General features: G+C 43.5%; 1 protein-coding gene across 3 annotated transcripts; it reads right to left on the bottom strand.

Annotated features, from left to right (window-relative positions):
• Positions 1-731: 731 nt before the first annotated feature.
• On the bottom strand, positions 732-27,943 carry chd4a (chromodomain helicase DNA binding protein 4a). Of its 3 annotated transcripts, none has more exons than XM_085261343.1 (41): positions 27,697-27,943; positions 27,128-27,279; positions 23,660-23,769; positions 23,231-23,476; positions 19,474-19,592; positions 18,613-18,878; positions 18,371-18,501; positions 17,804-17,942; positions 15,935-16,104; positions 15,335-15,568; positions 14,459-14,662; positions 14,169-14,377; positions 13,243-13,374; positions 13,067-13,166; positions 10,966-11,157; positions 10,050-10,250; positions 9,798-9,935; positions 9,394-9,515; positions 9,118-9,291; positions 8,889-9,030; positions 8,629-8,760; positions 8,417-8,534; positions 7,991-8,115; positions 7,821-7,913; positions 7,591-7,729; positions 7,336-7,505; positions 7,070-7,247; positions 6,147-6,236; positions 5,665-5,756; positions 5,346-5,479; positions 5,067-5,211; positions 3,335-3,488; positions 3,122-3,213; positions 2,793-3,039; positions 2,595-2,657; positions 2,328-2,507; positions 2,143-2,251; positions 1,902-2,034; positions 1,513-1,708; positions 1,184-1,353; positions 732-1,103 (listed from the first exon to the last, which is right to left on the bottom strand). In XM_085261343.1, exons 2-41 carry the CDS (start codon positions 27,186-27,188, stop codon positions 1,089-1,091), a joined length of 5,865 nt encoding a protein of 1,954 aa, XP_085117469.1. In that variant the 5' UTR covers positions 27,189-27,279; positions 27,697-27,943; the 3' UTR covers positions 732-1,088. The 3 variants fall into 3 exon arrangements, with proteins under 3 accessions (XP_085117469.1, XP_085117467.1, XP_085117468.1); XM_085261341.1 differs by having other exon boundaries at positions 2,595-2,660; positions 27,697-27,942; XM_085261342.1 differs by having other exon boundaries at positions 2,595-2,660; positions 7,070-7,244; positions 27,697-27,942.

Below are 27,943 nucleotides of genomic sequence, written 5' to 3'. Positions count from 1 at the left end.
ATGCATGCGTGCATTTGTTTCCAGGCTGCACTCGGTTGTATCTGGTGGTCATTTGAGGTCACTGTTGCATTCCTGTCAGCTTGAACAGGCCAGCTCCTCTGACATCAACAAGTACTCTGCTGCACTCTGGACATTTTCTCCATTTTGGACTCTGATTTACCCACGTAGCCTCTCCAAAGCAGATCAGCAATTTCTTTAAAAATAATCAGAACAGCCCATCTCACGCCATTCCACATTCACCTCTCTTCCCCACGCGTACATGCCCGAATGCACCAACCAATAACATGGCAGCCATTTAATTTGATATTTGTGTTAATGAGGAGTTGAACAGGTACAGCCAACAATGCGGCCAGTGGCTTGCCGTCAAGTACCTGGAGCTAAGCTTGCTGGCTGGTGGAGACTCCTGTGAGGTGAAGCGCTAAAAATGCAAATCACAACAAGCCGGAGGAACTTTAACCGCGAGAAAGTGAACAAAAACAGTAAAGTCATGATGTGTGTAAAGCTTCAACAGCAGTAAACACCTTTCATCCTTCCATTTTCTTTCACTCGACCAATTAATTTTTTAAATTCTCAAAAACAAATCACATCTTTAAGTCACAAAGCTGCCACATGTGCAGGACTCACACCTCCTCCTTTAACATCATTGCTGCTACAACACAGAGAAAAACAATTATACCGGATATAAAAAGTTGGCAGAGTTTTTATGAGGATCACTTAAGCTCCAACAAAACTTCATTTAATTTTTTTATTTTGTTTAGGTCCCAAAAAAAACCATCATAATAACATTATATCAATAATATTAATACAGAAGTTGAAAAAAATGGAGGAAAAAATAAAACAGCTTTTCTGTCCACAGCCTCGTTCTCAGTGGGGAGGGGAGGGGGATTTGATCCTCCGGGGGGGGAAAATCTGTAAAGTCCTTTTTTTCAGGGGTGGGGGTAATCAAAACAAACAAACAAAACCAAAAAATGTGAAGTGGGCGTGGCTTCAAGCTTGAGGCGCGAAGTCTGTCTTACTCCTGTGCACCAATCAGGAATGTCGAGGTGAGGCAGGGGGTGGTTTTCGAGGTAAAGAGCCGACGTTCAGTCTCACTGCTGCGACATCTGCCGGGGGAGGAACGGAGAGGTGGGGTCAGAGAGATGTCGTGTGTGTGTGTGTGTGTGTGTGTGTGTGTGTTAGTTACCTGCTGTGTCTGCGGCTGTGGTTCAGGTGCTCGGCTTGCCAAGCGGCTCAGGATGTTCCTCTCAGACATCTGGAGTCGGACTGCAACCGGCGGTATCCGGGCGATGGTTGCAGGCAGCCGGGTGACGTCCGCCTTCATGTCACTCAGCAGCTCCTCCAACTGCTTCAGCACTGAGGGAGGACAGACACATACATTAGAGTTATTTTCGAGGTTCTTCACAACTTATTTTAATGTTCTCAAGGTGCTTTTATCTTAAAAATCAGACAAAGTTGACATTTTTAGCAGCGCGACTCTAAAAACAAACAGCTAAGCCTGCTCGCCGACGTTACCTTTGTGCAGGACGGCGTTGGCCGGTTTGTTCCCGGACATGGACTCCTTGCTGAGGTGCTGGTGAGACTCGGCCAGACACTCCACCTCGCTGAAGCGGGTGTTGAGGGCCATGGAGGGGTGGGAGGGGTCCTCCGACATGTTGAGGTAGGCGGCGCGTCGCAGCTGCTCCTCGATCACCAGCGCCTGTTCCAACAGCTGCAGCGGAGGCGAACAAAGAGTCATTTTATTTTAAATGTTCTGCTCAGTTCAAAGATCCATCTCCTCTGTAACATCGAATATCAGATGAGTGGAAGAAAACGATCAGAAACACAAACAGTGTTGATGTCGTCCTTTACCTGAAACAAGTCTTTATCAGAAAAAAATATCTTTAAAGTCAAATCTTTCATACCTTGAATCTTCTGGCGAGGAACTTGTTCTTGATTTCCAGGAAGTTTCCTCTGTTCATCTCTCCTTTAAAAGGCTCGTTGAGGATGGCGAACTTGACGTCGTTCTGGATGTCCTGCCAGCGGGCGTAACCGTGTCTGAAGGAGGTAGAGGTCAAAGGAAACAACAGACACTGATCTCACATTAAGTGCTATTGTTTTAGTCTCCAGGGAAGCCAAACAGACAGACAGGTGTGCAAAGGATACTGTATGATGCCGGCCAGCAGCCAGTAGTCGTGGCGGCGATGCCAGATCTCGTTGGTTTTCTTGGTTACCGTGGCAGCGCGCTCCTCGTTCTGCCACAGTGAGTGGAGCTCTGAGAGAAACACGTGAGTCAGCGTTGAATTGAAAACATTCGAATGAGTTGTGCTCGAGTCTGAGCCAGCGTGTACCTGTGAATCCTCCGTCTGCGATGTTGAACATGAACCGAGTCTTGGCTTTCTTCTTCTCCTCGCTGGCCCCGCTCGCCGTGGCAGCGGCGGTCGATGCCGTTCCCTCCTTGTTGCCGTCTCCGTTCTGCAGTTTGGCCGCCGATTCCACTGGTTTCTGAGTCTCCTTCTCCTCCTTCACATCTGCGGGAGGATGAAAAAGGAATCACAATTAACGACAGCAGAGCGTCAGAGAGCGCCGAGAAACCCTGCAGGAAACGTCATCGGCACCTTTCTTTTCATCTGCGGGAGGCGTGGTGTCCATCTTTTCTGTCTTCTCTTCCTTCTTTTCTTCTGCTGAAATCAAGATTTTTTAAAAAAAGGAAGAACTTAGTAACCAAATAACAAGGTGTATCTCTATCACTTACTCTCTAAAGTTTTATTTAAAAATATATTAAAACAGGAAGAATCCCGAGTGACTAGTTTTACCTTTGACCTCTGCATCCTCAGGTTTGACCTCTGACCCCTCTGTCTTTGCCTCTGAGGGGGGCTTCGTTTCCTCCGCTCCCTCTGGACTCTTCTTCTCACCCTCTCCTTCCTCCATCTTCTCGCCTTCTTTCTCTTTCACGCCCTCCGTTTCGCCATTGCTCGGTTTGTCCGTCTCCATTGGCTCCCCGTTCTTCTTCTCCTGCTCGGCTGACGGACTCTTCTCGTCATCGTCTGGGATGGCGATCACCTGCCGCAGACGTGGAAGATTAAAAATCTTTCCTCCTTCCGACTCCATAAACCCGATTTCATTCACAGCACTCAGTCTTTACCTCGTTGCTGGTTTTTCCGGCCTCTTTACCGTTCTTCTCTGCCTCGCCCTCTTTCTTCACGTCCTTCTCACACTCCTTCGAGGAGTCGTCGACTACAAACAAAGTATCTCGTGATATTGTTCTATTTTTATACGCTTTATTTTTCATCACAAACACATCGAGTATCCTGTATGACTTGTGTATTTGTTGGTTTAGCTCCAGTGTGAGTGTTACCTGGCACAGGCGTGTTGGGCTGCGTGTCGGCGGGGGTGCCGGTGGACGGCGTTTTTGCAGGAGAATCGGGCTGAGCCGCGGCCCTCTTGTTCTCCTCCAGCTCGGCCATCCAGGGCATCGACCACTGGCCGTTTACGTGCTCGAACTCCTGAACCTGGAAAACAGGCGAGCGCGTCAGCAAGACGTCTCTACATGTTGCTCAAACTAAATAGAAACAAAATAAAATAAAAATCTCAAATCAAGCATTTCTGGGGAACATGACATTACCAAGTTTATTTTCATCCTTGTTTTTCTAAATAACTTCTGTATATTTTAACCAAAGCTTTCACCACCAGGGGGCAGCATTTTACCGCTGGGTGTCATGAAATTGTTCAGTTTTGACTTTTCGCCTACCAGCTTCTAAATGAAGTGGCATTTACTTCAAACACATTAGAAATGCTGCATTTATAAAACAAAACCAGAGTTTCCCCCCTGAGACCAGATTTAACTCATTTAAGCTTCAACTCCACTCGTTCACTAAAGACGGTCTCTGGAGCCCAGCCTGCAGCTAACAAGTACAACAGATCTCCTACAAGCTCTGGAGTTCAAATCAAATCAAAATCAAATCAAATCACTTTTATTGTCACATCACATGTGCAGGCACACTGGCACAGCACATGCGAGTGAAATTCTTGTGTGCGAGCCCCACAAGCAACAGAGATGTGCAAACACAACAACACAAACGAGCAAATACAAGAATGGCCAACCTGAAACTAATAAATATATGTACAATATATAATAGTGTATGCATTTCTGGATGTGTATACTAAATATTTTCCTACGTGTGTGTGTGTGTGTGTGTGTGTGTGTGTGTGTGTGTGTGTGTGTGTGTATACACACACTTTTACAAATTAAATAGTAAAAAAAAAAAAAATAATAATATAAAAAAAAAAAAAAAAAAAAAAAAAAATATATATATATAATAATAATAATAATAATAATAATAATAATAATAGAATATATAAAATATACAGAGTTGAATATGTGCAAAACAAGTGGCATTTATATACAGTGTGGAGTGCATAATGTTGAGTTCAAAACAGTGAAGATGTTACAGGCGCAGAGTTTTATTTAACTCTAAAAGGTTGTTAATGATTTTTAAAGAAAATAATTAAGAAAAAACTAACTGAGAAATATTCAGACAAAGTTTCTTTTAAGCGTAATTTGTTTTCCTTTTTCAGTTATTTGTGTGTCCAGGGTCCCTGCAGGTAAAGTCAACCTAGATTTAAAAGCAAAAATTGCAAAACCCTGTTGAATAAAATGTTATACTGCTATACTCCAACAAACCCAGTCATCCCAGTTTAGTAAGAAAAAATAGGAAAGCTTGACTGAGTTTACACAGAGAGAATAAAAAGAAAAACATACACTCATCCTCAAATACCTCTCATTAGTTGAAGATGGAAAAAAGTTTTGTTTTTGGTCCGATGAGCCAAAGTGTCGGAGGTTAACTGTACTTTTAAGTGACTGGTAACAGTTTTTACACATAGAAAGAGCCTGAAAGCACAAGTGGAACTATGAAGACAGCAGAGAATCAAATTCCTGCTGCAGACTGCTGGTTCATTTCTAGCTTCAAATGCATTTCCAACAAAACAAACAAACCAAGTTCTTCAAAACAAGCGTATGAACCAACCCTAAGGCGATCTACAGCTGTTAGCCTCTTATTACAAAATGAAAGAAAGAGTGCCTTCATTACCTTTTTGCGAATAAGTGACATGACTCCGATGCGGGTGAGGACGTGCTGCCGAGACAGCCCTTCTCTGGGGACGCCGTCCGCAAAGGTCTCGGCCCCGTCGGCTCCGGGCTCACAGAGGTGACGCATAAACAAAGACACGTAGGCCCTGAGGGAGTTTAAAAGATGAAGCAATAAAAAGCTTTATTACATCAGTTTAAAATGTGGCAGAAGACCACCTTGATGAGCACTTCACTGTCTTCAGTGGAAGCCACGTGTTTGTATTTAAGCTGCGATCCTCACTTGAATTCTTTCTCAGATTTCCCTCGCAGGTCTCGGACCAGCCACTGGGTGGTGAAGGCGTCTTGTGGGGGCATCCCATAACGCATCACTGCGTTCAGGAAGGCCTTCCTCTGCCGAGAGTTGAAGCCCAAAACCTGGGAAACGTCAGAGGGGTAAACATCAGAGTTTACATACAGAGAACAAACAGTCATAAGATCCACGATAGTTGAGTTTTGAGATATACCACCATTATACCTTAAAGACTATTCAAAGAACAAGGTCACCACTGATACACTTATAATCTGAGATGTTTGAAGCTTTGAGTCTCTGAGACGCTCACCTCGATGTTGCCCCCCACCCTGGCCAGCAGGGGAGGCAGCGGTTTGTCTTTGTCGTTCCTCAGGCCCTTCCTGCTCGGCCTGCGAGAGTTGGCTGCAGAGAGGAAACAACGCTGGTGATTTTACAGATGATAAGAAACACTCTGCAGGGAGGCAGACCGTGCTGCAACACTCAAAATTAATGTTTCCCTTTTCCGTCTACAGAATGACATTCAGAGTTTATTGAGTTAAAAGCTTAGAATACATTCAGTTTCTCTTGTCTGTCGTTTAAACCTTTAGTTATTCTGTTCTGCAGGTTTAACATGAGTCACTTTTCCAAAAAATATTTTTTAAAACCGAACAATTTTGTGAGTAAGTGAAGCTGGAGATCCTGTTTTTATGTACTTGTGAAGTAACCAGCACTAATTAGACTGCTTTAAATGTAGAGAGCAAATCTTAAACATTTCATCCTGGACCTCAGGAAACAAGTTAACCAAGTTTTTACCTTCTGATCTCTCGTCAAAGTCCTCATCGCCCTCCTCAGATGCCACCGAGTAATCTGATTGGCCATCTGACTGGTCATCCTGCCAATCAGCTTTGAGACAAAAGTAAAAAGGAAGATTTAAATTTCATCATTTCTCTATCTGCACGTACGCACACCAACCACAGCTTGTTTCATGTAATCTACAGTTTTTCTTATAAATCAGGCTGAGATTCTTTGAGCACTGCTCCCCTTCACCAGAAGTCCCATTCAAAGGGGGAGGAGCAGGAGAAATGAGGGAGGTGGGAAGGAGAAAGAAGCAGTAGAGCAAAACCCTGGGGAGAGGGAGTGATCAGTCTCCTAGTAGATGTTATAAATTTGAAAATCCTACAAGTTTTTCAGAAAAGTTCTCCTTTTTTTTTTTTAACCAAAGGTCAAAGGTGAAGTCAAAGGGGGGGGGGGACTCATCATAGAAATGGGTAATGGGGAGGGGTGTTAGAAGAAGAAGAAAAAGGGGAAATGGAAAAAGAAGGTGAAAAGTGAGGAGGAGGAGAAAAGGGGGGAGGGGCATGTGAGGAGGCAGCACAGGAGGATGGATGTTCCCGTTTTTATTTTTCATTAAATGTTCAAAATCCATTTCATCAGGTGGTTTTTTTTTTTCAGTGAGCCATGAAGAGAAGCGAAAACCCTTCTTCCTTATGTAAAGCGACCAACGACATCATTAGAGACACTTGAAGAGAGAAGTGACCTTAAACTCAAGCTTCCCCCTCAGCAGAGGAGAAACTCCTCACTGAAAACTCTGAACTCTAATACACCCGTGCGTTTTCCTCAAATATTTTGAGCACAAAATACTAAATCTGTTCTTAGACCATTTTATTTTAATACATATAAAACACTGTTTTCCCCTCTCTAAAAAGTAAGAGGAGTAGAAGAAGACGCCCTCTCACCTCTGTCTTCTTGAGAGCCGTCGTTGTAGTTGACCTGCTTGCGGATACGTTTGCCTTTGCCCAGGTTTCGGGCCAGATCCTCCTGCTGCTGCTCGTAATGGTGACGCAGCAGCTTCTCCCAGTAGTCTGGATCCACGCTCTCCTCCTGCTTAATGATCTCCCGCTGCACCTCCTCCTCCTGAGCAACAAGAAGGACGAAGGTGGTTAAAAGGACAAAAGGGGAGCTGGGTGTATGAAGGTCACTCCTGATGGGCTCAGGCGCTCACCTCCTCCTCCTCATCTTTCACCACATATTGAGCCACTTTGAAGGAGCTCAGGTATTCATTCATGCTCTGCAGCTCCGTGTCGTCAGTGGCGTCCTGGTTCCTGTCCAGTAGTCGCTCTATGGCTTTGTCATCGTAGTGAATGATGCTGCTGTCCTCCTCTTTGTTCTCACCTGCAGACGCACAGACTTCAGTTCACATAATTTTCCCTCCCTCTCTCTTTCTGTTGTCTTCTCCCAAGCTTCCCTCCACCCTCACCTTCTCCCTCATCCTTGAACAGCTCTTCTGTTCCAAACTTGAGGATGTCATCCAGCTCCTGCTTGGACATGGAGCCCGTCTTGGATCCGAGGCCAGGCCGGACCACCAGGTGAGTCAGCATCATCTTCTTCTTGGCAACCTGGAGAGAGCAGAGCAGGTAAGGAGAGAGGGAAATTTTATAAGAGCAACCAGCCAAGATTTCAACTCTGTGGGACTCTGCTTATATTTACCTGAGTAATCCTCTCCTCCACTGAGGCCTTGGTGACGAATCGGTAGATCATCACCTTCTTGTTTTGACCGATACGATGAGCTCTGCTGAAGGCCTGAAAGCAAAAATACACGTATGAATAAGCAGTTTGGGTGAATGTGTGAGTGATGACTAATGTCTCTGCGACTGTACCTGGATGTCATTGTGCGGATTCCAGTCCGAGTCGTAGATGATGACGGTGTCGGCAGTAGCCAGATTGATTCCCAACCCTCCGGCTCTCGTCGACAGCAGGAAGGCAAATTGCTGAGCACCAGGAGCTGAAGGATGAAGTAGGAAAGAGAATAAAGTTGCTTCAAGAATCAGATTTAGTGAATCAACTGGAACAATCCTAAAGCCGGTGATGTTTACATTCTGCCCCCTATAAAAGGACCCAATTCGACCCCCTGGACAGCGTTCCAAAAAAAAAAAACCTGCAAAGCTTTCATTCGTTATTCCAGTTTTTCCAATAGGAAAGCAGTTTTTTCCAGGTGTGATGAATCCAGCGTTGATACACAGGAGTGGAAAAGATATGAAAGGTGAAGGAAGAGAAGAGAGCAGGTGAGATAAGGATCAACTCACCATTGAATCTGTCAATGGCCTCCTGTCTCATCCCTCCTGTGATTCCTCCGTCAATCCTCTCGTACTTGTAGCCTTCGTTCTCCAGGAAGTCTTCTAGCAAGTCCAACATTTTAGTCATCTACAGAAAAAAAATAGAAAGGTTAGTTTAAGATAAAGACTTCCAAGTTGATTTATCTTTAGTATCAGATTGTTTGAGACGTCCGGCGTTGTACCTGAGAGAAAACTAGCACTCTGTGTCCTCCCTCCTTCAGCTTCCTCATCATCTTTTGCAGTAACATCAGTTTCCCTGAAGACTTGATGAGAGCATTTCCATCATACATCCCATTGGGCATCTTTGGAGCTTCCTGTTGGGACCAATCAAATGTTAAGGTTTCATAAATTGCATAAAAGGTTTGTCCAAAGGTAGAACAGTAGGAGCCGTCCACAGCCTCCTTCTTAAATAAATGGTCTCTCCCTGGTGTTTGGGTCGTACCATAGCAGCCCCGGGGAAGAGGTAGGGGTGGTTGCAGCATTTTTTGAGGTCCATGACGACGTTGAGCAGTGAAACCTGGTTTCCTCCTCCTTTGGTGTTCAAAGCCTCAAAGTTTTTCGTCAGGATAAATTTGTAATATTTCCTGCAAACAGACCACAAACATTCAGCCTCATGTCCACTCCTCTGACCTCTCTTCTACAGCTGCTGCTGTACCAACCACCCCACTCACTTCTGCAGCTGGCTGAGCTCCACTCTGACGATGAGCTCGGTCTTGGAGGGCATGTGCTTGAAGACGTCAGCCTTCAGCCTCCTGAGCATGTGCGGACCCAGCATGTCGTGTAGCTTCTTGATCTGGTCCTCCTTGGCAATGTCGGCAAACTCCTCCAAGAAGATCTCCAACTTACTGCAGAAAAAGAAATGACAGAGAAACCAGATCACACGTGAGGTATTCCTTTACTTATCTGACAGTAAAGCGATACATTTTTACAACAGAGCTCAGGCTCACCTGAACCTCTCGGGCGTGAGGAAGTTGAGCAGGTGGAAAAGCTCCTCGAGGTTGTTCTGCAGAGGAGTTCCAGTCAGCAGCAGTTTGTGCTGCAGGGAGTAGTTGTTCAACACCCGGAAAAACTACAGCAGGGGGAAACAAAAATGTTTATAACAGGATCAGGCTGAGTGAGAATTCACAGGCAGCTGCACATGTTTTCAATTCAGACGCACTCACAACAGATTTATTACAGCTGTTTCAAGTAACCATGCCGACAAGCAGACCGATGATTCAGATAAACTTCTGATTCAACCACAGAACAGCTTTTCTTTGTTTTGTTATTACAGTCTGGGATTTTTATTGCCCGCATTGTTGCTGAAAAATGATTCGCTTGTGCGAAAGCGCCCATCCCCTGTGTGTTGTACCTTTGATTGGTTGTTTTTTAGCCTGTGGGCCTCGTCCACCACCAGACAGGCCCAATCTATGGAGCCCAGGACGGCCATGTCGATGGTGATCAACTCGTAGGACGTCAGCAGAACGTGGAACTTGATGGATACATCTTTCTGTTGGAGGAAATCGCCAAAACTCAAACTCAAGTTTGAACACACTTTTTTCCTGCGGTTTCTTTTTTTTGCTATTTGTTTTACGGATTTCCACTCACGCCACCATCTCCTTACCTTCATCCTGGAGGCCTTCTTGCCTCCTCGGACGGCGTTATCCTCGAAGGAGAACTCGTTCTCCCGGATGACGGCTCTGCTGTCCTTGTCTCCGATGTATGTCACTACGTACATGTCAGGCGCCCACATCTCAAACTCTCTCTCCCAGTTGATGATGGTGGAGAGGGGCGCGCTGACCAGGAACGGCCCTTTGGAGTGACCCTGGATGAGGAGACGAGAAGTGAGTGTAAAGCATCATACAGATGAAGGTCACCAGCGCTTCACTTAATGACCAACGACCTTTGCCCCAGACCCACTGGTCTTAACTCCACCTGGTAAATAAAAGTGTTCAAACTCTTGGGATTCCCAAATTTAACTAATCTGTAAAATATTCTGTGCATTACAGCATATTTAAGCTGCTTTTCCCACAAATCAATAAAGAAACTAAAAATATTGTCAATAAAATCCTAGTAAGTTCAGTTGGAGGAAGTTTGCAGGAAGTGCATTCTGGCCTCCCACCTTCAGGTGGCAGCAGCCGCACATATGATGAGTGGTGGTTTACAGTTTCTGATCCAGCTTAATGTCGTCAGATTTCACCTGGTTTATACAAAATGGCTGGATGGCTGCTAGCCAATAGGATGACAGCCACCTACAGACATAACGTAGCCACACAGAGCACCGCTGAGTTGTAGCACTGAACGAAAAATTCATTTCATTAATTCATCTCAAACTAAATTCAACAAAAAAAAAAGAAATAAAAATCACATAAGTAAAACTGTTTAAGTCTAGTTCGAGTAGAAGCTCAAATTTCCAACAAAAAGGCGGAGAAGAGCTAGACCCAAAGCTTTCTAACCACAGAAGAAGATATACAGTTACAGCTTCAGCATGTGCGGCGCCACAGGGGTATAACAGAATCCAGCTTCTCACAGCCACTCACCTCTTTATACAGCGAGTAAAGGAAGACGGCGGTCTGCACTGTCTTGCCCAGACCCATCTCATCGGCCAGGATGGTGTCGGTGCCCTGAGCCCACGAGAACCGCAGCCAGTTGAGACCCTCCAGCTGGTAGGGGTGCAGCGTCCCCCCCGTGCTGTCCAGATATTCTGGCTGACGCTCAAATTTGATGGTGGGCTGGAAACGGAAGAATTACAATTTATAAACAAGGGCAGACGCAATCAAGGCGCCCTACAATCAGGAATATCAGGAATTTTTTTTATTTTATTTAAAGAAAATATAAATTTATAACTACAGGAAGTCTGACATCAAGACCACCCAGAAACTCTACGTGGGCACAGCAGGGACCCACAGTAGTGTAGGAGCTGAGGGACAATGAACAGACCCACAGCCCAGAACTGAAACCAGCTGGCACCATTGGGGTGCCAGGACACAGCCGCGGTGGCACAGGACAGCCCAGCTCCAAAGAGCTGATGCCCGACCCCCACGCTCCCACAACAGAGGAAAAGAAGCCCACCTCACCAAAGACAGCCAGGCCTCAGGAATGTCAGGAAGAGTTTGAGGGCACATAACCTCATTTAAACATTTTCTTCCCTCTGGTTCTTGTAGGGATTTATTCATCTGCATTTTGGAATGCGGCTCATCCAGTTCTGGAGGTACTGGCTTTCTCATGAATCATATGGAACGAAATGGCAATTGACCTCAAAGTTGCTAAAAACCAACCACGAAGATGTCAGTTGATGGATGTCAATGGTAGAAAGAAAACACTTCCTAGTTGAGTGCCATTTAGTTTTACTGTATTAAAAAAACAGTCCATTTTAGAGGCAAACTGAGCAGTTTTGGAGGATGTTCATGCATCAGGGTTATTTTTGTGCTTTTAGATAATTGTTGTTGAATTTGAATTCCCAAATGTTCCAGTAAATGGTAACCAGAACTTAGAAAGACCAACTAAATTCTTTCACCTTTTAAAAAACGATCAGCATTGCTGGTTTACCAGGTGTAACTATGAAGTTTAACATCCAGGCATCCATGGAAACAGCATTTATTACATTTAACGGAGTTAGAAGTTAGCAGGAAGTTAGCTCGCTTGTTTTGTTAGTTACCTAAGCATGATATAGCATGTTCTGACAGAGAGATTTCTGAAAAAATTAAAAGGTACAGCTCTGCTATCACTTCCAACATAAATGAAGACAGAAAACTAAACAGCAGTGACGTTTGTAGGGTTACTGAAGTTGGGCTAGCTGCTATATAATGATGTGCTACGTGATCGCTAGCGACACAGCTATGTTAGCATAACATAAACAGTGAAGCTGGAGGATGAACACTAACTTTTTTCCACTCAATAAAAGTTAACGTGAAGGTTCTTCATGGTTAGAGACAAATACAATCGCATGGCAGGATACTGTAAACGGACCAAACTTCAGTCAGGAGAACAACTGAGATAATCCATCCACAATACGAAGTTAGTCATTAATATACTGCAATCACATGGGAATAGAGCAGCTGTGATAGAATACAGCATCAATGAATCAATGGTACAGAAGTGGAGGAAGCAAGAAGAATGAGTTTAATAAAGTTTAATAAAGATTTATCTGACTGCTTTGTTTCGCTTAATGTGTCTTATAATCCCGTGCAGCTTATGGTCCGACAAATATGTATTGGACTTTTTTTTATTTTTTATTTGGCACACTGCAGTTTATTGTTGCAAAGCACCTTGTTTTAACTTCAGTGGATATTATATATGATTATGCTCAGGATATGTCAGCCCATTTCTACTTTTTATAGAGCTTTAATGCACATAAAAACAGCTGCTTGTTTAAGTGAAAATAAATGGATGGGAGGGGGGGGGGGGGGTTGCGCTAGTAAAGTTGTGGAGTTGTATTTTGTCTCGCATCAATTATATAGTCAGTTATATCGTTATCGCAAATTTTCAAATCTATATCGTGATAAATCTTTTTGGCCATATCACCCTGCTCTAGTTGTGACCAGTGCAGCGAGCATAAAGTCACCTAAAACCCACTGACTCTTGGTAATGTCTGAGTTTTAGGACTCATTCCCTCACAAAGACTCATTAATTCCAACTTACATCGATCACCGGGTTCTCAGGAGGCCTTTCAGGCCGCTTCACTCTTCCTTTCACCTTTATCTTCTTCCCAGGTCTTCCCTCCTCTCCCATCATCAGCTCTCTGGAACAAACACGCACTATGAGTAAAAAGCGGCAAGTTTCAGGTTGTTAACACAGCTGTGCAGAACTTAACTCACCTGTGGTTCCAGTACTGCTGTTTGTACGGGTCATACTCGGGTATGTCCATGTCCTCGGCCTCCCAGGTCGCCTGGTCGTACGGCAGCTCTCTCCACTTGATCAGGTAGTGGACGTTATTTTTTCTGTCCACACTGGGGGGGGAAGAGCCGGCACAGAAGATTTAATCAAAGTTACTTGTTGTCTTTAGTACATTGTTCACTCCAGAACAGTGAGAATGACAAAAATTAAGATTGAATAGAATAAGTTTAGAGACAGTGTGATTACTTCATTAGTGTTTACACAATCTCTACTTTTAAGATTAGGCTTCAAACTTAACTATATGCTTTAGCAAAAAGGAAAGGCTGGACCAGGTGATCCTGAATCCTCCCTTAGTTATGCTGCAATAGACGTAGGCTGCCGGGGGATTCCCATGATGCATTGAGTTTTTCCTTTCCAGTCACCTTCCTCACTCACTATGTGTTAACAGACCTCTCTGCATTGAATCATATCTGTTATTAACCTCTGTCTCTCTTCCACAGCATGTCTTTTATCCTGTCTTCCTTCTCTCACCCCAACCGATCGCCGCAGATGGCCCCACCCCTCCCTGAGCCTGGTTCTGCCGGAGGTTTCTTCCTGTTAAAAAGGGAGTTTTTCCTTCCCACTATCGCCAAAGTGCTTGCTCATAGGGGGTCATATGATTGTTGGGTTTTTCTCTGTATCTATGAAGCGCCTTGAGGCGACTTTTGTTGTGATTTGGCGCTATATAAATAAAATTGAATTGAACTGAATTGAATTAAAAATCTAAAATCTAAAAAAGTTTATAATTAAATCAAAATAATTTATTCTGATAGAAAAAGTGACTCTTTTTGATGGTTTATGAATAGTACAGAATCAGAGCTGAAGTCTAATCTGTGTAACATTGTGTCTGTAAGAAGGTCAGACTGACCTGTGGTTAAGGATTCGATGAACCATCAGCCACTCCATCTTAATCCCAAAGCGGAGGTATTTCTCCTCCAGATGTTTATACATGGGGTCCTTGCTCTTCCTCTTGACACACTTGTCCTCCTCTCCTTCCCCAAAGTCGATGGGGGGCGGCTCCTCCATGTCGTTCTTCCTCTGGTAGTTCCTGAACATCACTTGGCAGTGCAGCTCCAGCTACACAACATGCACGAGAAAAAGTTTAGGATGAGGTTCAGCTATCAGAGAGATTTAAAGCTTTCCTGAAGCTGTACACACCTGGAGCTCCGTGACCCACGAGCAGTGCCAGTAGGACATGTTGCACCATTTGGCGAAGAACTCCCTCTCGGGCCGCCCTGCCAGCGGGGCGGGGTCGGGGGCATCGGCTGGGAGGTCTGGGGGACGGGGAACCGGTGTGGGAGGAGGGGGGTCTCCCCAGCGCCATGTCAAGATTTTCTGGACCTTCCCCTTCATGGGTGGACACTGGAGGGGAGGGGGACAGTAAAGGTTTAAGTCTTTATGGATGCTTTTAATTAAAACTGGTGAAAAAGAAAAAAAATTCAGTTGAGCCACTAAAATTTAAAAACAGTTTCAGCTTTAAAAATAAGTTATCGCTACAAAAAACTTCAAACTTCAAAGAACTTTTGAGAGGACAGATGTTTTTTTTAATGCCTATGACAACAACATGATCGGTTTACTAGTGGACAATCCCCTCAATCACTGCTAACCAGCTAACACCACTTCATCCCATCTAGTGTTTTCCTACTGGCAGGTTAGTCAGGTCACTATTGTTGTGGTCCCTGATGTCACTCATTGGCTTTGAGTATCCAACAAACAAACTCCACCTCTGCCGTTTTGGGCCACCGCTGTAGTTCTTGTTCCCTTGTGTTCTGGAAGATCTCCCCAACCAAAACCTGCACTGGTGGAGAACTTGTGCCACTATGCCAAAACTCAACAAGGGTACTGACAGGAAACTAGTATATTAACATAATGCACAAGGTATTATATATTATCAAATCCTTCCTCCTTCTCTCTCTTTTATTTTTAAAACCACTGTGACTTAAAGAATCCCATAACTGACCACATGATCAATAAATAATAATAACGCATGTTAGTACAATCACCACGTTTAACCCTGACCGTCCTGTCGCTCACCATGCAGCGGGGGCAGATCCACTCCCCGTTGGGGATCTCGGGGAGCGGTGGGTTGAGGCAGTGGATGTGGTACGACGAGGGGCACGAGTCGCAGCAGAGCAGCTCTCCGCCATCTTTACAAACTCTGCAGAACTCCATGTGGTGGTCGTCCTCCTCCATGTCACCCGCGTCTCCGTTGTCCTCCTCACCATCGGAGCCGTCTTCTCTGGCTTCCCACTGGATGCCCTCCTTTTCCTGCAATCGCAGGACAGTTTATGCTTTATGACCTTTAATCACAACAGTTTCCAACTATTTTAACTGGTGTCTAATGATTTAAAAAAAATGAAACTGTGTTACCAGTGACAAATTAAAGAAAAATGGTAACCGTTCCACACTGAAAATCTGGGTATTTTTTAAGTCGCTTAAATGTTTGAACCCAGACTTTGTGATCGAACAGATGCACTTTTATTTAAACATCAGAAAGCTAGAACCTCCTGATGTTACCACTATAAAATAAAATGTCCATTATTAAGCAACTGAAGCCACTTTATGTGCTTTGTCTGACCTTCAGAAGGGTAATTTTTTTTTTAAGGTGGAATAAGTTGTCAAGAAGTTTCTTACACAGTGCGGGCAGCTCCAGGTGCCCTCCGGTGCTTTCTCCATGTCAGGGTCCAGGCAGACCATGTGGTACGCTCTGGGACAGGTGTCGCACAGGATGATCTCCCCACCCTGCTGGCACACCTCACAGTAGTCCTGGTGGTCCGTCTCATAGCCGTCACCATCTTCTACGTCTGATGAGGAAGGACAAAAAGTATTACACCCACTAACGTCTCACGTTAACTGAGAGTCAGGAAGTGATACGCGCTGTGATCCGTGATCGGTGTTTATGACACTGAGCTGTGTGTTTATGTTGCTTGTCAGAGAAAAAACTACTCAGTGAGTCACTCTTTCCCCTCAAGCTCAGATTCTCTCAATGACACCAACAGACTGAAACTGACGGGCTTCACTAGGATGAAGTAACTATCTGTTTTAGACAGAGATCCCACCGAAACACCTAAACACAGCCAGAAACAAAAACACTGAGATTTTCAGCCTGCTGACCAAAGTCAACAGTAACATGAAGTTTGGGTTAGTGGGGAGGAAAGAAAAAAAAAAAAAAAAGAGCTAAAAGTGTTTGATCAAAATCTAAAGTGTCACCAAAAACAAAACATTTGCGCAAACTACAGGAGTGTGTTAAACCTCACTCGCCTGAATCTGGCTGAACAAAAGCCAAAGAAAAGTTGCAGTGCCTTCGACGGACAACAGTGAAATTAAATAAAATAAATAAACTGACCATTTGTATTTCAGTACACTTAGGGTAGGGCTGCTCAAATATGGTAGAACCCCAATGATCATTATTTTGATAAATAACTAATCTTGATATAAAACATAGTTAAACAGTTATAAATCAGTAGGGAGAAACGGTCTACAGGAGGTTGATTTGATTGATTCGATTCCTGGCTACTCCAGTCAGCACGCCAAAGTTATCCTTGGACATTCAAATGAAATACATAGTACACATAGTAGGAGACAAAGTCTCCCAGTTTAAGATTGAAGGTTCAAATAAGGATGTTTTTGACAGGAAGGTGTCTCGCTGGTCTCCACCGGGGCATCTGTGGATGGAGATGAGCCGACAAGAGGCCTAGATAACACAGGACCAACCATAGAGCACGGTGGTTTCTGAGGATCTTTAGACATCCAGATGGGGGGAAAAAAAGGAGCCACAGGCAGCCTTTGTAATTTGTCCACAGGTTCTTCTACAGGAGTCTTACGTCCCCTACAGAAACAGGCTCTCCTTCTCATCTGGCAAATGTCCTCAAGATGATCAAAAGTGCTCACAAGTCTGAGTTTCTACAGCCAGAACCACACAGCTCTACAAGAAATCTGTGCATTAGATTTATAAGGAAAAAACAAAAACAAAACTGCTTTTTAGTGAAAATGAAAGGTTGTAATAATTATATTCCGACTATCTTACCTTCATAATCACTCGCGGCCAAAAACTGTAATCCAATAATCTCCCAGTGCAAATTTTACTTTCCATCTGCAGCTAAAACCTTAACCAGTTAAAAGCGTTTCCACGCCTACGCAGCAGGGTGTCTGCGAGGACTCCGTCCTCTTTCAGTTCATGTGACTCCATCCACTACGTCATCCGACCGGTGACAACAGCTACAGAAGAGGCATCAGCAGGCGACAGGCCTGATGAAGACATCGTCCTTCTAAATATACCAAACTCCTCTGACTCAGTCGCAGTGATTAATGTGTGTGTGTGTGCACACTCCTCCTCATGTCGTCAAGAAGGCCACACGCTTCTAATACTTCACCCCGAACGCAGTCATTACCGCACAGCTAACCAGCAATCTTCAATCGCTACGCCCCATCAGCAACTGTTTAAGCAAGCACAGGAGCACTGGCTCATCACACCTGAGCTTAGTTTCAGTCTTAAAGACGCACCTTTCTTCTTCTTGGGTTTGCTCTTGGATGGCTTCTTTTTGCTGCGGCTGCTGCGACTGTTTGACCCCTCGGAGACCGCCACACTGTTGATGCTGCCGTTATCAAAATCACTGTCCACGTCGGGCTCATCCTCCTCGCTCTGTGCACACGGGACAAAAGATTTTAAGATACGTTTAGGATACAACAGGGTTCCCTCAGCTTAAGAGAATAAGATTTACGATTTCTTCTGAAGCTACGTGGAGTAACGTGTAACACAAAGTTAATTAAAACGAATAAACGCAAAAGCAAAATAAATTCCTCATGGTTAGAGGCACAGACAGCTTTGTTCTTGGCTTCAGGGTATCATTAAACAAGCTGATGTAACCTGACTCGTCGGAAATGCTTGAATGAACTTTGACCTGTGCCTCTTACTGCACTACCTTATTGAACAGCTAATTTTCCAACTAATACCCATTCCCCACTTTTTTAATAAACTGGTTAAAAACACTATTCTATACTGGGCACAGTGGTGGGCTTAATAACAAAAAACGCAGATGATGATGATGATGATGATATTTTGATACTTACTGATGAGCGTTTCCTCTTGCTGTTGAGGCCCCCCAGTTTGATTTTGAGAGGAGCCACTTTCTTTGTTTTCGTATTATTCTTCTTCTCTTGTGGTTTTGGTGCAGGTTTTGACTTCCTGCGGGCGTTGGGACCTGCCGGGGGGAGAAAAAAAAAAAGAAGAGAAGAAAAACTCAGTTTAGCGTCACACAGATACAGGAGGCTGATATTTTAGCCTTTCATGTGACCTCTCCTGCTCAGGATACCTTTGCCTTCCTTGGTCTTGGCCTTGCGGAGCGGGGGAGCAGGAGCCTGAGGAGGCTCCGCCGGAGGTGGCTGTGCTGCGGCGGGCGGCGTGACCTCTGCTACCATGGTGTCAACAGCAGCCGGCACGTTGGCGGTAGCCAGGGCAGCGTTGGCAGCAGCAGCTCCCCTCAGAGGGTTGTTGGTGCTGAACTCGCGCCACTTTGCGCCCAGAACCATCATCATCTTAGACACGGCGATCTTTGGGTTCTTGGCAGCGATGAGGGGCCTGAGACGGGTGTCAGGAAATAAAATTTTAAGAATGGGTACGAGTTCATTTAGCATCAAACGAATGGTACACATACAGCTGATTGCACGCTGATTACTGATCATGATGGGTTTCTTTAACAGAGTTTATTTTAGTCAAAGTTCAATGTTTTGGTGGTTTTGATGCTGCTGTGGGTCACATGTGTTCACTAGGTATCAGCTGCTGTGCAGACAAGTCTGCACGGTTACATCCTGAACAGTGAGTAACAGAAGCAATGCTGGGAGTTAGAGATGGTTTCTGTTGTTTCTGTGCATTTACGGTGTAAATTAGCAGGAAACTGAATTATCATTATTTATATTTTTGCTGTTCCTTCTTTCCCTGCAACTGGACGAGTCCATGCAGGTGATCCTGGACTGATTAACAGAGGACAGTGGAAGTGGCAACTTTCCGTGAGATGGTAAAATTAACTTTGCCACCTTTTTGTTGCACTCTTCTCCAACATCCCTTTAAAACCCTAAGTCAACAAACAGTTACACCTGCACCGTGTACAAGCTCTCGATACCACACACTTGAACTTTTATTTATCTAGCACTTTATATCACATCCGTCCATGTACCTGACAAACTGGCTGAAGGCTTTGTAGTTAGTCAGAGAGCGGTAGTCTTCCTCGGTGAAGACGTGGTCAATATCCTCCATGCCCCAGTCATCCAGCAGCTGAGATGACGACTTTGGCTCCTGCAGAAACAAAAATACAAAAACAAATTGTTAAAATCAAATAAAAAACAAATGGACACAAATGAAAACACAAGATAATGTATTAATGCCTCTCACATGTTTTGTTTTAATGTCCCACACTCGCCACAAAATGAATCCAACTGTGGGAAACGCTAAAGTCTATTCAAAAGAAAAGATCTCCCCACACAGTAAAGGCCTGTTCCCTGTTAGTGTATCACACAAGGAAATGCTTAATGTGCACTTTAATAACACCACACAATAAAAACAAAAAAATAAAACAAAAAAACAAAATGGTTGTATCCATCCTGCGAATTGGGTTTGGGTCGTAGACGACACCACCTGTGCTCTTTATTTAATATGACAAATACCTTGAGTGGGAATGGGCCATTACTCTGACAGGTAAAACTATGAAAACGTAATCATTTTGATATGCAAACAACAATGAGTCAGGTCCACTTGGTGCCTTTATTGAAACAAAATTCATTCTTCATTACAAAAAAATAAAATTAAAAAAAAAAAGAACAAAACATTATTGCTAACATCCTGTGACGCAGGTAAAAAAAGCCCACAGTGTCTCAAAACCTGGCATAATGCAAAGACCAGAACTTCCTGTTTTCTCAAAACCACATTAGCGCTGTAAAGTGTTATCAATATGGATCTGATCAGATAACAGAGCGCGCAGATCAAGCACCCGCTGAATAGAGCGACCACAATTCAGTACATGCCACAGACACAACACAACGGGAGGCGTGTTTATTTCGGAACATCATTATTCCCAAAAAAAAGCAGCTTTACGCAATAAACTCCTGCTGAACGAGGACGGCATCAACTGATCACACACAGACCGAGTGACCAACATGTGGGACCATCTGTGACTTATGAATCTGAAGCATAAAACCAACCAGCAGGGTTTCAATTTGATTTTTAAAAAAGGTGCTGCTGTGCCCTTAAGCATCATAAAAAGCCCCCCTCCTACAAAAAAGCACTTTTGTTCCCTTTCTGCACATCAGAAAGAGTCCAGTAGGTGGTTTGTGGCTTTATTTTACCCCACAACATACAAAATTATTATTCCACAGACTTTTACATTATCCATGGAATAACATCCTTTTCACAGCAACTGAAATAACAACTCCACTGACCCGAGGGGTTTGAGTGGCCCGTGAAGAAGCTCCAAAATGAGCATCGAGCAAGCAACCGAAATGCTGAAACAAAAGTGACACTGACCATTAAACTTAATTACATCAGACTGTTTGTTAATTAAGCTGATAATTCAGTGTGAGTAGAGTCAATCCATTAGATCACCACCAACCTGATGAGAATCTTTACAATTTACTCATTTATTAGTTGTTCTGCTGGTTTTTTTCCTCACTTTCCTGTCCTTGTTAAACAAACCTCAATCATAACTTGTGTACGCGATTTAAGAGTTTGATGGAAATTTGTCCTTACTTTGATTCTTTGATGACTAAATGATAAATGAAAAATAATCATTAGTTGCAGTGTGATGCTGTGGTTACAGCTGACTCACTGATCACTCCACATCATTACAGCCCTCCCATTCAAATACCTGCAGATCAACCATTTGTCTTAGAAAGGTTACAAAAATCAGGAGGTGCACAGCAAACCAAAACAACATCAAAGGGAACCACATGGTGGGAGTCCTAAGTCCCTTTTGGCCTGTGCCACTGTTCGGAAGGATGACAACAGTAAACACTGTCACTGAAGTTTTGCCCCTGCTGTCCAACTCTTATCCTACCAAGAGCCTGTTTTATCAAAATAAACAAACTATTACTAGAGAGTTTCAGCATCAAACATGATTTTTCCCTGAAAAAGGCCTCTGGGCAAATAGATCAGGCTTTTTCTGGACCACAGAAATGGACATTTTAATAAATTTGTACGCAATTTGTATACTTCAAGGAAAACAAGTAACTAAAGCCTTGAAATAAGCACAGTGGAGTAAACACTGCCTCCTGTATGCTGCAGCTGGATACTGCAAAGTTTCTAAGAAATTTGAAGCAGTTCATCTGCATTCAAACAGCTTTTATGGTGGGTGAAAACTGAAAACATCAACAGTGGATGGGAGCAAAAAAACAACAAACAATACTTTTCAGATTTAAACTACCCGCACAGGTGGTTTAATGAAAGACGTTCAGTGGTATTTTAATGTGAGAACACCAGGTGGGAGAAGAAGTTACTTGGAGAGGCTTCATTTCAGTGAGTTTGCTGCACAGGATCACTGTACTTCTTTACTGGCCCAGGGCAATGAGGCCATTCATGAGGTGACGTTGATCCCTTTGATTGCTTAAAATACAAACTGTTTAATGGTGCAAATCTAAGAGTTCAGGCGTCTATCATATAAGATGACGAAAAGCAGAACTTTTCACAATTTAGAAGCTGGAATCACAAAATGTTTGGCTCATTTTTCCAGAAAAGGGACTGGAAATCACTCATCACAGTAGGTAAACCATTTCATCTCTACAGCAAGCAGACTTCAGGCAATTATGGCAAAAATGCTAATCAAGTATTTAATCCAATTATTAGAGTGGTGGGGGACACAGGGCAGCCCCATAGGGAGCTGGGCTTTATGTTCAGCTTCCACCAAGTTATGGGGAGGCCACAAGGCTTGTGCAGCACAGTACTCCCACACCTCAGGAAACCAGTACTGAATATCACCAGATCTTTAATGTTTTTTCCCCTCTTAAGGTTGATAGAAATTCAGTTAATTCAGACAACTGATTTTTCTCCATTTTGTCTTCCCTGCCTGCTGGATGGCTCCTTTCCATCAGCAGAGGTCGAAGTTTAGATCTGCTGAACTTTGAACAAGATGTCCGAAAAGCTCCGAAGCTGCACACTGTGGTCGCTGCAAAGCGCAAACCAATAAAAATAACTCCATCTGCAGGCAGCTGCTAATGATCCCTCCAAAAGTTTAAAGCCTTTTCTTCTGTTGTCTAAAGATGTTCTCTTTCTTTAAAGCCAGAATCATAAGTGAAATTTAACTTCTAAACTACTGTCTTCTAAAGCCAGTTTCTTTTGAAGTTTAAATGCTAATAAAAAGGTGAACAGTTTGATAAAAACACCTGGCTCCGTTCGCTTCCCATCTCACAGCCTGAGCTGCAGACCTGATGCAGGGCAGCTCTCCCAATGAATCAAATTGTGTTTATCTAACCACAAAGAAGCAGGGTCAAGTGCGTAGTGCAGCGTTGGGTGATGTTGCCATAGTAACAGCATATGTCTTCACACACCCCAATCCACCCTCTCTTATGTTGCACTGAGTGTCATTAACTACAAGGACCCCGATTGGCTGGCGGCCTCAGAACTGGCCAGAATCGGCTCTTTGTTTGAGCACGTCTTACATCAAATCTGTTTGTTAAACAGCTGCTGACTCCATTACAGGTACAACTATCAATACCTGCTCTTCGCAGAGGAGAGAAGGGTACTTTAAACCAATAACAAACCTTTTAACTGTACAGAGAAACTATAGCAAGTTTTGTTTTTTACTCTGTTACTCATAACAGCGATGAATAACAGAGCTGTTGTCAGCAGCATTATTTTTGTAACAAAGTATTTCAAAGTGACCAAAAATTTCAACAAGCACTAAATGTGTTATAAGTGCATGGACCTTCTTTGCTCGCCTTTCTTACCATGCCGTCATCATCATCGTCATCCTCATCCTCCTCTGGTTCTGGTTCTTTCTTCTTGGAGGCGCTCCTCTCCGCTGCTGCGGCGCTGTTCCTCTTCTTGTCCTTGCCGCTGCTGGCTCTCTTCTTCTTCTTGCGCCCGGGAGTGTAGTCGCTGCCCTCGCTCTCTGAGCGCTGGCCAGGGCCGCCATCTTCACCATCATCTACGCCGCCCAAGTCCATGGGCTCTGGGGAGCTAATGGGCAGCTCCTGGAAAAAGGAGAAAGGCAGTGAGCAAACAGAGACCCAAAATGACCGGAAAACAAATCGTCAACTTTTAGTAGGTTTCTGTTCTAGAGTTACTCAGCATCACATGTTTATCTTTCTAATCCAGAGATCTCCAGAGACCCCCATATATACAAACACCCCAGATTAATTGGATAATCCCCTCACCTCTCTGCGCGACCGCCGCTTGCTGCCCTTGCTCTCTCTGCTCTTCTTTGCCTTCTTTTTCTTCCTCACCTTCGGAGTCTCATTCTCAGAGATCTCTCCTTCCTCGTCATCTGCAGATCAGGCCAACAGAGAAATTTCATTGTTAAGGTGTACAAAGGAGCAACTGTGTGTCAGTGTTTGTGCCGAGAGATAACAACAATGAACAGCTGGCCGTGAAGATGACATGCGTATCGGAGGACACTTGCATATCCTGCTGGAAACTCAACACCAGCTGTAGGCTGCTAAATACTTGCATCGACTGTTTAATTCTTGATTCAGCTATTTCACAGGTAAACGGCACGTGTTACAGATCACAGTGGAACTATGAAATGACAGAATTTGTAAAGAAGCTTTGTTTCCGGATGTCGACTTTTATGATCCCAGGGCCTGAAATTCAAATATCTTAAAACTAGAGGGAATTCCCCTTTAACTGCTTCCCACAAGGCAGATTTATATTCTCTGGAACATGTTTGAGTCTGCTACGCTACTCTTAGTTTATGCTCGCTTATGCCACCTTCATGCTGGCAAGTTCCCTTGTTGGTGCCGTTTGGTGTGTTTTTTTGTGCAACTCTTGATTTTTGTAACCAGGTGACAGATGCAGGTGTCTGCGCAGTTTGATCTTTGCGTACAGTTGTGTCAATCAATGCAGAAGCAAAGAGATTTGTAACTGATAGAGGAGGGCTAATACAACAATTTACTTTGGAGAAAAAGAAAACAATAAACAAACAATCATTGGGTTTTCCGTTTCAACATTTTCTACAACAACACTGATCAGCTACAGTTTTCAGAGAAGCAACACCTATCGATCAGCAGCAGATTGTCACAACTGAATCTCTGGCACCAGCTCATCTAAACGATGATCTCAAGCTTCAGGGTGCAGAAACATCTGAGGTTTGAGTAGCCAATGAGTAACCTGCAACTTGCTGTAACAGTTCAAATTATTTCTGGGGTGCTAGTGAGATTTAAGGTCATTTTCATCTGGGTCTTGTTTTGTTTACTTATCACCCTGTACACTGAACACTTGACCCTTGGCTCAACAGTCGTGTTAACAAAAGGACAAAAGTGTTGAGAAGACTTGATTGTTTCTATTTGTACAATAAAATAGAAAGTAACCAAATTTCTCCTTTTTGCAGTAATCAAAAACAAAAAATAAAGTCTGGGTTTTCATCTGTCTCACTCAGTGTCAGAAAGCATTTAAGTTATCCACAGTTAGATGTCTGGAATTAAAGACCTGTGATGTTAGCAGTTAAACTAGTAATCTGAGTTACTTTCCAGTTACACAAGTTGCCCTCAGAGGGGGAGTGACTAATGAGTTTGGCTCTAGAGGTTAAAAACATCATTTACAACTGATTCATCAGGATGATTTAACCACACCCCTGCAGGCCTCACAAACAGCAAAAATCTCAATCCAGTATCTGGCACTGAGCGCTTATTAATGTAATGGACTACAGTAAGAAGCAAATGGCAAGTCGCCATCAAAGATGCACCTGGAAAGGAAGACAATTTAATGAGATGGGACTTTTTGGGTCAATAGAGGTAACTGAGCTTTGTGTAGGTAGGTGGAAACACAGCTGTAGCTGATAAGAAAAATTATTCGAATCTGATTCAAGTGTTTAACACAAAGAGCTCCTTATGAGCACAGTGATAGAATTTTCTATTTGATGCAAAGCGTGAGAAAAGCATGTTTTATGGACAAAGACCAGATTTTGCGTCACAGATGATTTTACTCCACAGATATAAAGACCTAATTTTGTGTACTCTGATTTATCCCTGTGGGATCTGTGCTTGTGAAGACCTAATATGACTCCTGATGGAAAACAAATTTTAAATTAGAAGATTTTCACTTAATAGAAACTCAGAAGTTTGAAAAACTAAAGACTGCATATGACATTCATTCTGAGCTGTGCAAAAAAGGACACTAACAAAGACACAAAAGGAACTTTGACAGATTGAATTTAAGTTCTTGACACAGTTTTTTTTTAATCTATAAATTGCACCAAACTCTACTGCAGTCAATAGAAAATAACTCACCAGCTATTCAGCTACATTATTATACATCCTATATACAATTCCAGTGCAAAATTAATAACTGGCTGTTGATTGTGCATGAGTAATTCAAAGGCATATTTCTGGACTCTGTTTTTGTCCTCCCTTTGTTGATTATCTGTCATTTTTCTTTACAGCTGCAGAGATTTTACTTTTACTCTCATGAATCAAGATGTGTTTATCAGAAAAACATTTTTGAACCACATTATTTTGTTTTTGTCATTTTTGAAAGCTTCAACTAATGGTAATTTTCGATTAATTGCACTGGTGATTTTTTCCCCACTTGTCTTTTACTTGTTTGGCACCTTTGCTGACAATCAATTAGAAACCATGGTTGATCACTATATCTTATAAGCTGTGCAATTTTTAACCGTCTTTTCAGCTGCAGCATCTATTAATAAAAGCTGAATGCTGACATGTTTTTTTACTAAAATGGAAACGATTTTCCACAGTTTTAGCTTATGCAGTATTAGACCCAAAAAAAAAATAGTTAAAACGTGTTGCGGTACTTCAGAACCAGTTAGCAGGTACTGACACTAGAAACAACAAAATATGAATTAAAAGACAAAATTATTAGAAAATGTTTGACCTTTGTAAGACATCTGAGCATAAAGGCTAGCCTGAATAATTGGTTTCTGTATGGCTATTAATGAAAAGAAGAATGATTTTACAGTGTGTTGTCTTTTGCACCGTTTGTTTTATTGCTGTTATAAAGCTTTAAAACACGTGAACAAAAAGTGGACCGTTTTTGATCGATTTTTAGCATTTGCGGCTAACTTGCTGAATGTTTGTTCTCAACGGTTCTATCGCGGACGGTGCGCCTGCTCGTCGGAATTAAGCACACTGTAAACATCGGCCACACCTGCACGTAAAAACTAAAAGGTGATCGGGGATAAATAACGGTTAAATAAGAAGCTGGGTGTTGTTTTTTCCTTTCCGTATGATTATTATTATTACTTTTCCCCCCTTGCACACTCAAACCGAAGGCGCCGGCCATGAGGAGGGGGACGCCGCTGAACGTCATCCGCCAGCTTTCAAGCTAACTGGCTGCCTCCATCTTGTCATCGACACGTAAAAATACCGGTAGCTGGCTAACGCTAGGCCCCGGGAACATGCCGGTTTGTCGGCGTGACTTCACTCCGATGCAACCACCAGCCATGCCGTCTCAGGTTGTGGTAAAAACTGGACTTCTTTCTAAAACGATACTCAGCCGCGAATGAAGCCGGTTTGCTACTGTTAGCAACCCGGTAGTTAGCCGCATTGTGCAGTTAGCATTATGCTAACAAACATGATTGATGTGAATGTCAAAAACATCTGCTCATGCTAGCGCATAACCCAGCGTGAACATTAGCATTCTCTGCTAACAAATGAGCCTCGCCTTACCGTGCATTAACCGGTCCTCGGGGGCTCCGTATTCATCCCTCTCATCGTCGCTTGCAGACATAGCGGACAACAGAAAACTTTCTTTCTTTAGTTAGCTAGCAGTTTAGCTAACTAAATAAAGTTTCCAGGGTAATCCAGAGTTCTGACCCAGGCTTGAGTCCGTCCAAGTCGAGGAGGTGTTGTAGTGTAGGGGGGGTGGGGGGCAGAGAAGAACAAAAAAAAGAGAGCGGAAGGAAGTGAATATACATAAGACAGCAATCAGGACAATAAACAATCCCCACACGAGGTTTCTTTTTGGACAATAACTCTAACTTTGGACAGCTCGTAAAGATTAGCCCACACTCCATCTCCGCTAACATGCCATCTTGCCATTATCGTTAGTTTCCGTCTCATTAGCATGCGTGCTAGCCGAGCTTGACCGGCGGCCAGGTTCAGATCAAACACAAGACCCCCTCACACGCTCATATCTACCCCATAAAATACCTCACGGTGGGTTCTTTTATAACCACCCGGCATCCCAACCAGCCTGACTCAAGTAAAACCCACAAACAATAAAAACTGATACTCACAACTTGAGTCCCACACCGGCTCCAAAAACAGTAACTCCGGGCTCAGTTTGTTCGCCGGTCAGCACTTAGAGGCTCTTTTTTCTTGTATGTACACCGTTATCTTAACAATTTAAATATATTTCCGTGGTTTTTTGTGTGTAGCAGCAGCGTGTGCGCACGACGCCGTCTCCTCTTTCTCTTCCTTGCACACTACACACACCCCGCTCGCGCGCGCGCGCACACATACACAAAGAGATCAGGGGGCAGG

Source organism: Mchenga conophoros, linkage group LG22 (genome assembly GCF_057382185.1).
Source record: "Mchenga conophoros isolate Kocher_MC1m ecotype Shallow Benthic linkage group LG22, M_conophoros_male_GT1.1, whole genome shotgun sequence".
In the NCBI taxonomy this organism is placed as follows: domain Eukaryota; kingdom Metazoa; phylum Chordata; class Actinopteri; order Cichliformes; family Cichlidae; genus Mchenga; species Mchenga conophoros.
Note: the sequence above shows the minus strand (reverse complement) of the source record. Positions and strands in the feature narration are given on the sequence as shown.